At 32.8% G+C, this 14,084-nt stretch overlaps 3 protein-coding genes across 3 annotated transcripts; 1 reads left to right on the forward strand and 2 right to left on the reverse strand.

Moving 5' to 3' along the window:
- Positions 1-1,648: 1,648 nt before the first annotated feature.
- LOC110640948 (uncharacterized acetyltransferase At3g50280-like) lies at positions 1,649-3,388 on the forward strand. Its single transcript, XM_021792513.2, has one exon. It carries the CDS (start codon positions 1,741-1,743, stop codon positions 3,211-3,213), a length of 1,473 nt encoding a protein of 490 aa, XP_021648205.2. The 5' UTR covers positions 1,649-1,740; the 3' UTR covers positions 3,214-3,388.
- A 578-nt stretch (positions 3,389-3,966) lies between these two features.
- LOC110640962 (26S proteasome non-ATPase regulatory subunit 7 homolog A) lies at positions 3,967-8,031 on the reverse strand. The gene is made up of 10 exons (XM_021792538.2): positions 7,671-8,031; positions 7,337-7,429; positions 7,174-7,255; positions 6,894-6,990; positions 6,615-6,690; positions 6,404-6,462; positions 6,199-6,321; positions 5,200-5,257; positions 5,015-5,100; positions 3,967-4,299 (listed from the first exon to the last, which is right to left on the reverse strand). The coding sequence occupies exons 1-10, from the start codon at positions 7,855-7,857 to the stop codon at positions 4,228-4,230; spliced, it is 933 nt and encodes a 310-aa protein (XP_021648230.2). The 5' UTR covers positions 7,858-8,031; the 3' UTR covers positions 3,967-4,227.
- A 2,166-nt stretch (positions 8,032-10,197) lies between these two features.
- Positions 10,198-11,147, reverse strand: LOC110640963 (WUSCHEL-related homeobox 5). Its single transcript, XM_021792539.2, has 2 exons — positions 10,696-11,147; positions 10,198-10,598 (listed from the first exon to the last, which is right to left on the reverse strand). Exons 1-2 carry the CDS (start codon positions 11,048-11,050, stop codon positions 10,396-10,398), a joined length of 558 nt encoding a protein of 185 aa, XP_021648231.1. The 5' UTR covers positions 11,051-11,147; the 3' UTR covers positions 10,198-10,395.
- Between the last annotated feature and the right edge of the window lie 2,937 nt (positions 11,148-14,084).

Genomic DNA, 14,084 nt, shown 5'->3' on the forward strand with positions numbered 1-14,084 from the left:
AGGTGTTATTATTATTATTATTTTTTTTGAATTTTGATTAGAATTTGTACTAAAGATCTCACAATTCTTTACTATCATTAGTGTTATTATTTGTTATTTTTTGCATAAAAATGGAGGAAACCTTCCTAGTGACTATAAACAGCAGACACAAAATCTGAAAGTTATTGAGTATGGGCAATTGGATGGTTGTGAGGCATGCATATCTCGTAGATATGGGCTTTGTGTGATTTCAAGGTAGACCTAAGTTGATACTCCTGAGATTTGAAGGAAAATCTCACAATAAGAATCTCCGATCTAGTTCAATTTTTATCCTCAATCATAAAATAAAATCTCATTCTCTTACAAAGAATCTCATATCAGATTCAAAAAACTAGTGTTCATTTTTTGCAAGATTCATATCCTTAGATATATCCATGGTTAAAAGTTCTACCACAATTAGGGAATTGGAAGAATGGGAAACAAACTTCAATCTGTCAAGTGATTAATATTTCTTTAGTAATTGAATTAAGTTTAATTAGGTTTAATTAAAATTTTTTAATCTTTCATTTTCTATTAGGTTGGAATTAATATTTTTATAAAATATTTGATAGATGTGACATTTGAAATAATTTTTCAAAAGTCAATAATACACGAATTTAAATTATTAACCATAATGCTGAGAGTTTTATCTCTTAATTTCTATATTTCCTATCATGTTTAAATGATATATATATATATATATATATATATATATATATATATATATTAGTTAAAAATACACGCACATATAGAGTCTATCAGGAAAAGCACATACCCTTTAATAACATTATAATAATTTTATAAAAAAATATGTTAAATCTTATATCTCGCACAACTTATGATGATAATCAATTCAGTGTCAAAGAGAGATACAATTAATCATTCTTCATTTGGGCTGGTAATTGATTATTGCATAAAGGTGGGTGTTTAACTCAGTCCAGGTCTATCGTATTTGGATAACAGGACATGAATGTACACCAAAATGATAGGAATTGAGGGTTCAGCAGAATAGAAAGGCAGTAAAGTATTAATGACTATATAATCAAAATTACCATTAGAACTTATTGCTTTTAGAACAGTATCATTTGTTTATGGAGGAAAGGATGACTTTATAGATTGAATAGGTCTAGAGATTCCTTCATTGAAATTTGTGAAAGTTGCTATGAGTAAGTTGATAATATCTATCAAATTTGTTTTAGAATTAGAGTTGGAAGAAAAATTCTTATCTTCATAGAATCCCTAAACTATGATTTGAATAATAAAATAAAATAAAATCTAGATTCATTTACAACATACTCATTTTATTTGGAAATAACTAAAATGAAAATCACAATTAAGTATAATTTCAACTCCATCTCTTTTTTTATTAGAATTTCCAATTCAATCTTATTCAAGAACGGCTTTGGTATAAAAATGTGGCACCCGGAGAGCAACTGAAAAGAACATGTGGCAACTAGATTATACACTTGTAAATTTTTAATTGTAAGAAATAAAATCCCATCAATAAATAAAAAAAAAATAACAAATCCTCGTGACCTCACTTATTTAATGACAAAAGAAGATAGAAAATCCCATTATTCCCCAAGTGCATGAACCCACTTCAAGACCCTCTCCTATAAATGCCCATTCCACTTGTCCTTCTCCTTCCACCGATCACTTCTCGCTTGCAAATTTGCATACACAAGGAAGTAAGCTATAACGAGGGAAAGAGAAAGAACAAAAATGCCTTCTGCCCCGTCTCTAACTCTGGTCTCCAAATGCACTGTTTTCCCAGACCAGAAATCCACCATGGAAGACCTCAAACTTTCAGTTTCTGACCTCCCCATGCTTTCTTGCCACTATATTCAAAAGGGTGGTCTCTTCACTCGTCCTCATATTCCAATTGATTCTCTTGTTTCCCTCCTTAAAAATTCTCTTTCTCAAACACTTTCTTACTTCCCTCCTCTCGCTGGTCGATTGAAAACAGACTCCAATGGTTACGTTTACATAACCTGCAACGACGCAGGTGTTGATTTCTTGCACGCCTGCGCCACCCATCTTTCCATTTGCGATATTCTTTCTCCAGTTTATGTCCCTGAGTGCGTCAAGAGCTTCTTTGCTTTTGATCGGACTGTTAGTTATGATGGGCATTACAAGCCAATCTTGGCTGTTCAGGTGACGGAGCTAGCCGATGGAGTTTTCATTGGCTGTGCCTTGAACCACTCTGTCACAGATGGAACTTCCATCTGGAACTTCTTTAACACCTTCGCTGAGCTTTCAAGAGGAATCAAGAAAATCTCGCAGGTGCTGCAGCCCGATTTTTCAAGAAACTCGGTGCTGATATCCCAGGAGGTGCTTCAAGTCCCTGAGGGTGGACCCAAGGTCACTTTTAATGAAAACGAGCCACTGAGTGAAAGAATCTTTAGCTTTAGCAGAGAAGCCATTTTGAAGCTAAAAGCCAGAGCTAACAACAAGAAATGGATTGAAAATTCAGGCATTGACGCTGTGGAATTAATGGGTAAACAAAGTAATGATCCTTATCATCACCAAATCAATGGAAAAACGAATATGACTGCAATTCTTGAAAACTGGTTAAAGAACGCAGTTTCGAAACCTCAAGAAATGGAGTCCAACAACCGTACTCCAACGGTGGTGGAGATTTCTTCTTTTCAATCTTTGTGCGCGCTGCTGTGGAAGGCGGTGACGCGGGCGAGGAAGCTGAGCCCAACCAAAACGACGACATTTAGAATGGCAGCGAATTGCCGGCACCGTTTGAACCCGAAACTGCATCCGCTTTATTTCGGGAACGCAATTCAAAGCATACCCACATACGCATCAGCCGGTGACGTCTTATCTCGCGATTTGCGATGGTGCGCCGAACAATTAAATGAGAACGTAATAGCTCACAACGACGAGATGGTGCGTCGTTTCGTAAAGAATTGGGAGGAGGATCCGAAGTGTTTCCCCTTGGGAAACTTTGATGGTGCATCAATGACCATGGGTAGCTCCCCTAGATTTCCAATGTACGATAATGATTTCGGGTGGGGTCGACCCTTGGCCGTTAGGAGTGGTGGGGCCAACAAATTTGACGGTAAGATCTCTGCCTTTCCAGGGCGGGAAGGCGGCGGAAGCATCGACTTAGAGGTGGTTTTGGCGCCTGAAACAATGGCTGGGATCGAGTCTGATTACGAATTCATGCAATATGTATCTAACTGATCTGCAGTTGAATTATCGGTGATGATAATGATCTTGTATCGTTGATGATTATCTTGTTGGGGTGTCAAGGTTGGTGATTAATTTGGAGCGATGATCGAGGATAAGAAGAGGGATGTTTTCATCTTACGTAATTTTGTGACATATTTTTCTAGTAATTTTATTGCTTATTTTAATATTTCTTTTATAAAAAAAATTAAAAAAAAATGAAATATCTGGATTTCAACTCTCATCTTGCCCCATAGAATTAAGTAAACAGCAATATGGCATGTCCCATTCACTTCAAATGGATAAACATGTTATGTAATACTAAGCAAGTTGGCTAAAAAGAACAATACAATATTGAAGTGTTAATTTTTGTTTTAATTATAATTATTAAAAATTTTAAATTCATAAATTTAATAATTAATTAACCAATTTTAAATAGCATATTTTCTTTTAACTGTATTTAAAATAATGTTTTCTTAAAAATTAACTTCTTTTTATACATTAAGTTAACTTTTATATCTATCTTATGTTCTACATAAAATAAATCTCTTTAGGATTCGTGACCACCTTTTTTTTAGAGCTTAATAAGCCTTACTATTGCACCAACATTTGACGTAAATTATTCCAATCCTTATTTACTAGCATTCAGCCATATGTACTATGGAACACTTTTTTTAATTTAAAAAAAAAAAGAATATTTTTAATTTTTTTAATTACAGAAATTTAAACCTATCTCACAAGGAAAACCAAATTATATGGAAATTCTGATGCCAAAGAATGAGCTTACATTTACCATAAAGATAGCATTTGCAAATATCCATTAGAACAAACACTTTAATCAATCACAAGAAACACAAACTAAAGGAAAGTTTTACACTAAACCCTCATCCTTCTACCCCTTCCAATTGTCTTTTTAAGAAAACACAAGATTCTCCAAGGCTGGAAAGACTGAAGAAAGAGAACAACATAGTCTGAATTGCAAAGCACATGCAGCCACAGAGAAGACTGAGGCCAGTAAAATCTCCAACTCTAGCTACCAGCCGCAGCAGGTACAGCAACTGACTTCGAGTCTTCTGCTTTCTCATGTTCTTTGTTAAGCATCTGAAAATCAGATCACAAATCCAAATTTTCTTCATTTTGTCCAAGAACAATAAATTGTATGACTAATGTTCAACATAACACTTATATCACTTAATCCACAAGAAGTGACACTCACAAACAGCTTGACATATCAGTCTTGACTAAAATTGCCGAAGAGCTAGCCAGATAAGCTAGAGCAAAATAAACGCATGCATCAAGTTTTTCAGAAATATAAAACCATGATGGATCTTAATGGTAATAATAATCATTATGATCTCTTTGGTCGGCAGAGAAGCTTTTTCAAGGTGAAGAACATATTTTTTGAGATGAGGAATTTATGCCTGATCTATAATCTACAAAGTTTTGTGGATGCATTGAGACTTGGGAGACAGGAGAGGGGGTAGAAGCAAGCATTGTAACCGATAAAAGTTAAGAGTGAAGAACATCAAAGATGCATTTGTAGATCCATTATGAAGCTCTCCAGAATATGATCAGGATTTACTAGCACCTGATTTCAACTAAACCACTACTGTGTTTGGACCACTATGAAATCACAACAGAATGAGAAAATCATGCATGCTTGAACTTTAGAAAAACATGAATAAAGCAACTTATTATAGCAATGTTTGGACCACTATATATTGATTGGGCCATGCCCATGATAAAGATCCTTTACAAGCTTGACAGAACTTGAATAAGTAATTTCTCTAACGATTATTAATAAAGATGTCCTCACCTTGTTGTTGATCAAGTTGTGGAGAGCAATTACACTTCGGATAAGGGAAGAAAGATAGATAACCAACATCATATCATTGGTTTTCACTGCACATGTTGGAAATATATAAATAATCTAACAACAAAGCAGCAAAGTAAAAATAATAAAGAAGGCTAAGTTACTAAGCATTTTTTAAATTTCTATACCAGCAAAAGCCTTGATTAAATCAGCCACATTTAGGTTTGGAAGTAGATTGAATACATCCTGCAAAATGTAGCAAAAGAAAAAAAAATCAAAGTGAGATGATAAATCTTCATGATTATAAATGAATGCACAGAGGTAAGCATATCATGAAGGTTGACAAAAACTTAGAAGGAAAGATGGTCTTAAAAATGGGCTCAAGTTCATGATGGTTTTGCTTTGGTTCCACAAAATGGAATGAGAGACTCAATTGACAACAATATTTCTTGGGAAAGAATTGTTCATTTACTACACCATGATTTTCAATTTATAAAGAATCAGATCATTGAGGCATGTACTGCTTGTGAGCCCATGCTGAAAAACAAGTCCATTGTGTGGCTATTAGGACATCAGCTATTTGACACTCAAGTCCGAGCAATGACTACAGAAGATAACGTGGAAGTAGTCAACGTCAAAGAAAATGCCCAAAATTCTATATGAATCAACTAGTAAGAGTGCATAGTCCTTAATTTTAGAAGCATTTTTCAAATCTAATATTCCTATTTTGAGCTATGCAATAGGACATTGAAGCGGTTTCCAAATTCCATTACAAACAATGTAGCCAATCAAGGAAAAGCCAGACAAAATTAAGCACTGTTAACATAGAAAAAAAATTTCTGTAACACAAAAATATTAAAAAAGTTCCATTATTTCAATTATTTATCTTAAAAAAGAAAACAAACTTGACATTAAGTTTCTTTAACTCAGATCAAACAAAGAAAAGCCTCCATCAATTCAAAGCAAACTACAACAAACCCAGTGAAAACATCAAAGACAACTTATTTAAATTTCATTTTAATTAAATACAGATTCCTAACTAGGGTTAAAATGAATGACTTGAATTTTGCTTCCTTCTTACAGTCAAGATTGAACTGATAACTTAATGCATGATATGTGTACATGTGTATGCACAGAAAAAAAAAAAGACCAGAAAATAGGAAATTTTGGAAGACTCATAATAAAACCTGTAAATGGTACAAAATCTCATGGTTTAGTGGTAGCTTTCCATCAATGACAAGGTCAAGATAACTACGTATTTCTCGAAGTCGAGCATCCAACCCTTTCAAAGCAGTAAGTTTTCCAGACACCTGCATTGACAAACCAAAAACTCAGTTTCCTTCTTCCATACTGACAGAGAGGTGAAAAAACTGAGAAATTCAGAAGCAAAACCTCAGTTGCAAGGGTACTAATAGTGGTGTCCTTCACATCCCTTAGTAAATGTTCCACACCTGTTAAAGTGGGCAAAAGAAACAGTCAAAACCGGACACAGAATATCAAGTTGATCAAGCGAAAAGAATTCACTTTTATGCATGCAATAGAAGGCTATTTTGAATAAACTATATTTTACAAACAAGAAAATAATGGCTTTCAAATGGCATACCAATTTCCTCAACTTCATGAGCAGCAATTTCTGATGGCACATGCACAAACACCTTCTGGCTTTTCTGGGTTGCATTCTATAACCATATATAACCATCAGCTAATGTCCAAGCACATATACCATCAATTAACAAGCATACATGATACATGGAGGCAGCATTATAAATAAAGAACAGCTATAGAATCCATTTAACTGCCTCACATCTACATATAAGCAGCTCATTTAACACAATGGAACAATATGATTTTTTGGCTTTGATTTCAGAACTGATATCCTCACCTCTTTCACCTCTTCAACTGCACAGTAAGCTTTCGTGGGTATTCCCAGCTCCACTGGTTGGACATCAATTATGACCAAGACAGGATTTGGAACATAACTGTAATATCAGTAGAAACTTATTAATAAAGCAGAATATTAATAATAAAGCAAACCTGAGGAGCAAAAATCAAAGAAAGGTTTGATTTATTTTGCCAAGAGGCAGATACTCCGAGTCAGAGGTAGTCCATTTCCATCAAGAAACAGCATAAAGGATTTAATAAATCACAGTTGATGATCTTACTCATTAAATAGCGCATGAATATCCAGGTCATTTTCCCTCAGTTTTGGACCTGTGCTGTACCAACCCACCACATGCTCCTTGGCTGAAAAAGCAATTTATCTTAATAGTATCAAAATCTCTATAGAAAGAAAGGCAATATAAGTAATAGTGTCTGAGACAGTACCATTTATTCTTTTGAACATAGAAAACATTGATTCATGATAATTATGGTCAAGAAACCATATGCTTGGGTCCTTATCTTCCTCTTCAAATGGCACTGAGAAATTACAATTAAAATATCGTATGAGGCTATGAGCTTTCAAACAAAGCATTTGGTCACGAATCCAAAGGGGAAAGAAATCATATCCTAGTTTGAACAGCATGGCCATCACAATCAATATCTAACACAAACAAAACCCAATTCCTCTATTCACATATAATGATCTATAACACGAATAAATTGAAGGGTCAACAACAAAAGAGATCTAGAAATTTATCAGAGAGAGAAAGAACTGAACCAGCATAGCTGTTGGTGACATCAACGGTGCCTTTGAAAGAAGAACCAAGCAAGACCCCAACGACGCGTTTGCGAGTGTCCTTAGCAACTCTGCTGTAGTTATCGACGATACTGAGGAGAACCAGAGGGTGCACTATCACCTTCTCGATGGGTCTCGCAGATATTTGCTGCGTCTTTATCACATCCATTCCCACTTCTCGCTCGCTGATCCAACTTCCCAACTTCAAGATTTCAAATCCCTTTTTCTTTCTGCTTCCAATTCCTTTGATTTCTGGTTCTGAGTTTTGTGCTTGGTTGCTTCTTGCCCAGGAAATCTTGTTTTTATACGTGAATTTCAGCTTTGTGCTTTCGCTTTTTTGCTTGCTCCTCTTCTTTCATTCGGCTGTTGCAAGTTTATGATTTATTGGGCCCAAGCTTTCATGAATTGGGCTTTATATGGATCCAGCTCAATTTTGGCACTGGTCAATCATACTTGGGCCGGAATTAAAGCCCATTTCCACATCTAACATTGGGCCCTTAGTGGGCTTTGTTTGGGGAATTTATTTGTGGAGCTAACTGAAATTGCAAATAGAGGGAAGCATTTCTTCCTCATGGTTTTTGCCTGAATGGAATAATTTGGGAGAGGGATTTGATTCATTTTTTAATACGATTTTAATTTATATTACTTCAATAAAGTTAATCCTTTTAATTAAGTTGATTAACATTTGTATCAATAGACTATGTATCCTCTTGGAACATATTATTTTTAATTATTTTGATATAAACATAAAAAAAATAATCATTTACAAGAAAAGAATTTAAATAAATTTTTATATTATTATTTTTATTTTTTATTTTTTAAAAATAAATTTATCAAATTAAAAAAATTAATATTTAATCTGGAAATGATCTACAATTTATAAACGATTTGACCCAAACCCTTTAGAAAGGAGACTTGAAATGACCCACAACTCGAAATTGTTGAAATCTAAACTCACCCAACCCAATCAACTTGTCAGCCAAACCTGCTCCATCCGATCAGGTTGTCACATCTACTCATCATAAGAAGATTGAAGAGTCCATGAAGATTGAAGGGTTTACAAAACATAACCATGTACGGCCCAAACATAATGTTCAACTCTCCCTGCTTATTTATATGACTGTATTGCATGGATAGAACTCAACCCTTATGGGAATTAAGGAGATTTTAACAAGAGATTTGAAAGTTTGAGTCAAGCATGTCAATGGCGAGATCAACTACTGCGCAGATCACTTGGCGAATTTTACAGTGTTAGCTTTGTGATTCAAATATTCCTGAATTGAGTAGAATTTTTAATTCTTAGATTTTGGATCAAATTGAATTAAAATATTAAAATATAAAATTAAAAATAATGTTAACCGAACTGAATAAAAAAATTTCAATATGATTCGATTTATTTTTTTAATTTGGACCTATTATTTTAAATTTTTTTAATTTTTATATTTTTATTTTTGAGTCTATTATAAATTTTTTGATAGTTTATAAATTCAACAAAAATTCAATTGTTTATTTTTTAATTTTTTAATAAAAATAATTAAACTAAACAGAAAATTAAACTTATAAAAAAATATTAACTTAGCTGAATCGAACAAATTATAAAAGTAAATCAAAAAATAAATTAAAACTTTTGATTTGATTTTTCAATTATAAATAATTTTTGTTCACCCCACAAGATGATGATAAGCTTCAGGGAACCAAACAAGTTTATCAAGAAAAAGACTAAGACATTAATTAGTAATAATTAACAAAAGGATTATATTGCTACTGTTCGTGTTAGGCATGCCACCATTATGTGTTGGATTGCCTTCTTTTTTTATTTTTTATTTTTTATTTTTTATGGTTCAAGTGGAAAGGGATAATCATGAAGAAGAAAGTTTTCAGCCGTTCAGAGCCTTCTACACAAATAATAGAGTCCCAAAGCTTCCAAATTGTCAGTAATTGGGTTTATATATTTAAATATATTTTATACACATAATTTTTTTTTAAAGTTTAAGAGTAAAAAGAGTATCATATCAAGGAGAGCTTACAAATCAAAGAAATTTATAGTAGAACTGATACATCTTGCGCGCATGAGTAACTCCAATAATAGTCAATAAGATACGAACTTAATATGGAATATATCAAGAACTGAATTCTTAACCACTGAATCCATATTTCATGGAGGCTGATTTAAACTTTGAAAGAAATGTACTAATTAAACCAGGAAAACAAAATAAAAAGATGCTCCAAATTCCCATTGTATATTCATAGATGAACTTGTTTTTCAATCTTTTAAATACTACCATATTATTGAAATAGTTTGGTTTTTCTTATTGACCAAGGACAGTGAAGGGATCAGAACATGGATTTCAAAGATGGAAGCAGACCCTAGGCATCAAAAACCATATAAAATATGCCTATTTCTTTAATTTTATATGCATTTCAAGAAGACATTTCTCATGAGAGCAAGTGAATTCCAATTTCCAAGCACTCATAGTCATAGAAAATGCAAAAAAAAAATCCAACAGAGTAAACACAGAGAGATTAAACAATGTATTTATGAGCATGCAGATGGGAATGTTGAAGCTTTTCTAATATTTTAAAACAACAATTATACAATCACGACTAATTAAAGCTTTTTAATTTTAAGCCACCATTTTTTATCTTACAATCCCATCTAAGTACTAACCCTTCATGCTAACCCTAGCTAAAACAATCCAAGATCGTTTTACAGAAAGCTTAATCGGAGATCCAATGGTGGATGATCAATTTCTGTACCAAATGTGTAGGAAAAAGATGTGGGTTCCTTGCATTCATTTGCTTGAAATCTAAGCTTCTCTGATTCCCCTTCATTGAATGAGTTTAATGGAAATAGTTGGAGTGTTTCAATCACTCGTTCTTGCACAGTAACCTGACTCATCTCAGAGAAATCTGCAGAAAAAGATGATGAAAAAAAAGGGGTTCAAAACTTCTGTGTGCATATTTCCCAGAAGAGGAGAAAAGAAGAGAAAAGAAAGAAAGCTGTTACATCTTGCAGAAGATGAAAGACTATCTTCTCTCCGAATCATCATCTCCTTCTCATCGACCGAAACCCTTCGCCGCTTCTGCCTTTCCCTGGCTTTATGGTTCTGAAACCAGTAAAACACGTTCTTGCTCTCGATCTTGCCATAGAAACTAAGCTGAGAAGAGATCTTCTGGATCTGATCAGTGCTCGGAGTTCGGAGTCCGGACCTGAACAAGTCAGTCAGAACTTTAACTTGTTCAGAAGTAGGATTCCAACGCCCGCACTTAGTTCCCGTGCTACAATTATTACCACTATCATCATCACCACGAACATGATTTCTTGCTTTTGTAATGCAAAAGCCTGACATTCTCTCTTCCATAATATATCTCTCAGCTCCAAAATGCTATTCTTTTTGATGTGTATAGAAGTCTCTAAACTTTATTTCTGAGCTTTTCTGAACTCAAAAGATAAGAACCCGTGTGCATATATATATAATAGAATACATGCCTTTCTTTTCTCTTTCTATTAATTCTTTCCTTTTTTTTTTTTTTTCCCTTGAGCACTTATCTTTTGTTTTATTGAAATGGTTGATCAAAGGATTACAGAATCAGCTAGCTGGCACTTTGTTTATTACAATCTGCTTTGATTTTTGGATTATGAAGAGATTGAATATTAATTTGTTAGCATTTGATCGTGCTCGGATTTTTGTGTACCAACAGTAGTGAAAGTGGGGAAATTATTAAATGCACTTGAAGCATTTGTAGGATTCACTTTTCATAAATTTTAAAAAATTTACATGTAAATGAGCATAAAGAACATTATAATTATGTGCTGCGAATGCACTTAATGATCTATGGTGAAAAAGAAAGAGAAATAGAGATGCGCAAAAGTTGCCACGCATGGGCTGCCTAGCAGACGAGAAGTTTCCCTACTTGATTTTACATGAATCTTGGTATTGAAATTTTTATTTCTCGAAGTTGATCCACATAGAGGCACATATGCATAGATGGGGTTTTGATTTTCTTTAACGTGTGCACTTGCCGCTATAATGGGATGGTTTTCTTTTTTAAGGAGCATAAGAACAAGGTCATTATTATTCTTATAATTTTTAACTCTTTATTAATATTATTTAGATATTTAAAAAGATTAGATTAATTTTTAACTTAATTAATATTTACTCTTTTGAGAGGGAAAGTTAATTTTAGAGGAGTAAGTTAATAATTGCCATCTTTAAAAGTTAAATTTTACAAAGGTAATTAACATTTAACCCTTGATTTTTTAACCAACTACTAAACACATCATAAAAATCTAACTATCGACTTAGCAGTTTAATACTTTGAAAGAAATATATGAGTGAGAATTCATATTTCAATCTCTCTTATTTAGAAATTAAAATTTTATAAAAATTTAATTAACTTTTTTGCATTATTTTTCATATTTGGAAAGAAAAGTTCATTTTTTTAATTTAAAAAAAATTATTTTTAAAAAAAATTAAAGAATTCAATTGAATTTTTCTCTTAAAAATGATTTTTTCCAAATGAAACTAATATGAACAAACTCTTTTATAAATTTCTAACAAATTTGATAAGTTGGAGTTTAAGAAATTAAAATGAGAATATCTTTATTGTACATAACTCAAAACCCTATAAATTAAAAAAGGAAAAACAAAAAAAATTTAACCTAATAAGTTCAAGCCCATCAAGACATACAAATAATCCAAGCTTTGTTTTCGATTTTGCTAGATTATATAAAGTTTCAAGTGTAAATTTTGCAATAATATATGCAAGCCTTTGTGATTATATATGGTTCAATATAGTAGACTTGCCTATAATAAGTCCAACACAAATAAGACATTGAATAATCCAAGCTTTGCTTTTAAACTATTAGTAGGGATACCCACTAAAGAACAAGAGAATGGTTCAAATTTTTCAAAGAATATTGTGATGGTGAAGAAGATTGATGCAAGTGAAAGTCAAAGTTCACATTGTCTGATTAGGGTTGGAGGGTTGTGATCTGAAGTAGAGACAAAGATACTGAAGTAAGTTGACTATTGATATATAGAGGTAAGTGAATTAAGTTGGGTAATGGCAGCTTTTAAGAACATGGGAACAGAAACAAGAAGACAATAAAGCCAGCAATTTGAGATTTGGGAGAGACAACTCATGACCAGTAAAAAAGGGAAGCAGCTTTGTATTTTCATTTGTCTTGTGGCTTTTGTCTTAGCCTAACTACATGTCCTAATTTGGTTTAATCTAGTGACTTAAACATATATCAATTATCATACTTTGATAAGTCAGGTTCAAATCTCCTACTCCCCAATTCCTCTATTAAAAAAAATACTATTATTATCATTCTAATAAATTCTTATTTAGACCTATTTTAATAGATACTCAATACGTAAATAATAAATAAATATATAAAATTTATATATTTAATAAGTAAATCTCATCATGTATCTTACATCTTGAATCTATACTGTACTTAGATAAGAAAAATACTTACTGTTTAACATTTTTTTCTTAACTTGCTAAAGGTTAAAGGGTTTTTTTTTTTTTTTTCTCTCTTAACTTATTTAAGGTTAAAGGGGCAAGAGTGTGATTGAGGTGTGGATGTGGTCTCTGTTTGTTAACGTTAGTAGTAATAGACAAAGAAAGAAGCACTTTCTTTTCCTGTTTGAGGGAAAGACTGAAGAGAGAGAGAGAGACTCAGCTCCGACAAACAGCCACTGCCCACATCCCATAACTTTAATTTTTCTTCTGTCTTCCACTAGATGTTCATTTGTTAAATGTAAAATATAAAGTGGAAGATGGCCAAACACAGCCCGGAGATGATGGGAGAAAGAACCAATCATGGAAGGCCTCTCCCATGCAATCACACTGCAACAAATTGTGGGACCTACTTGTGTAGTGGGCATCATTTCGGAGGCGCACCTTGCTTAATTTCACAGGCATGAATATCTCCATAACAGTGATCTTTTATAAATATAATGGGTGGACTGCAAAATGAAAATAACTTTTTCTTTTTAGTTTTTTATCATAAAAGTGATTAATAATAAATAGATATTAAAATTCGTAAATGAGAAAATTAAATATAGCATTTTTAGTCAATTTTCACTTTTATTTTATTTATACTTTGATTTTATTGAATGAACTATACAATAGAGGTGACTTTCCTCCTCTCATTAACTATCCCATCTCAGCCTGCAGATTCGTACTTCATACAACATCAAACCTCAATATTTTAGGAGTACAATGGCATATATATATATACACGTGCTCATTTTCAAAAATAAAATATTATCATATCGTAACCATATTACGTGAGGAAAAAAATGTGATACAAAATTATTTATAACATTTTCTTTTTTTTTTTTCCACTTTTTTATGCAATTGGATCATATGGAAGGCATCATA

This window comes from Hevea brasiliensis, chromosome 14, assembly GCF_030052815.1.
Source record: "Hevea brasiliensis isolate MT/VB/25A 57/8 chromosome 14, ASM3005281v1, whole genome shotgun sequence".
Classification (NCBI taxonomy): Eukaryota; Viridiplantae; Streptophyta; class Magnoliopsida; order Malpighiales; family Euphorbiaceae; genus Hevea; species Hevea brasiliensis.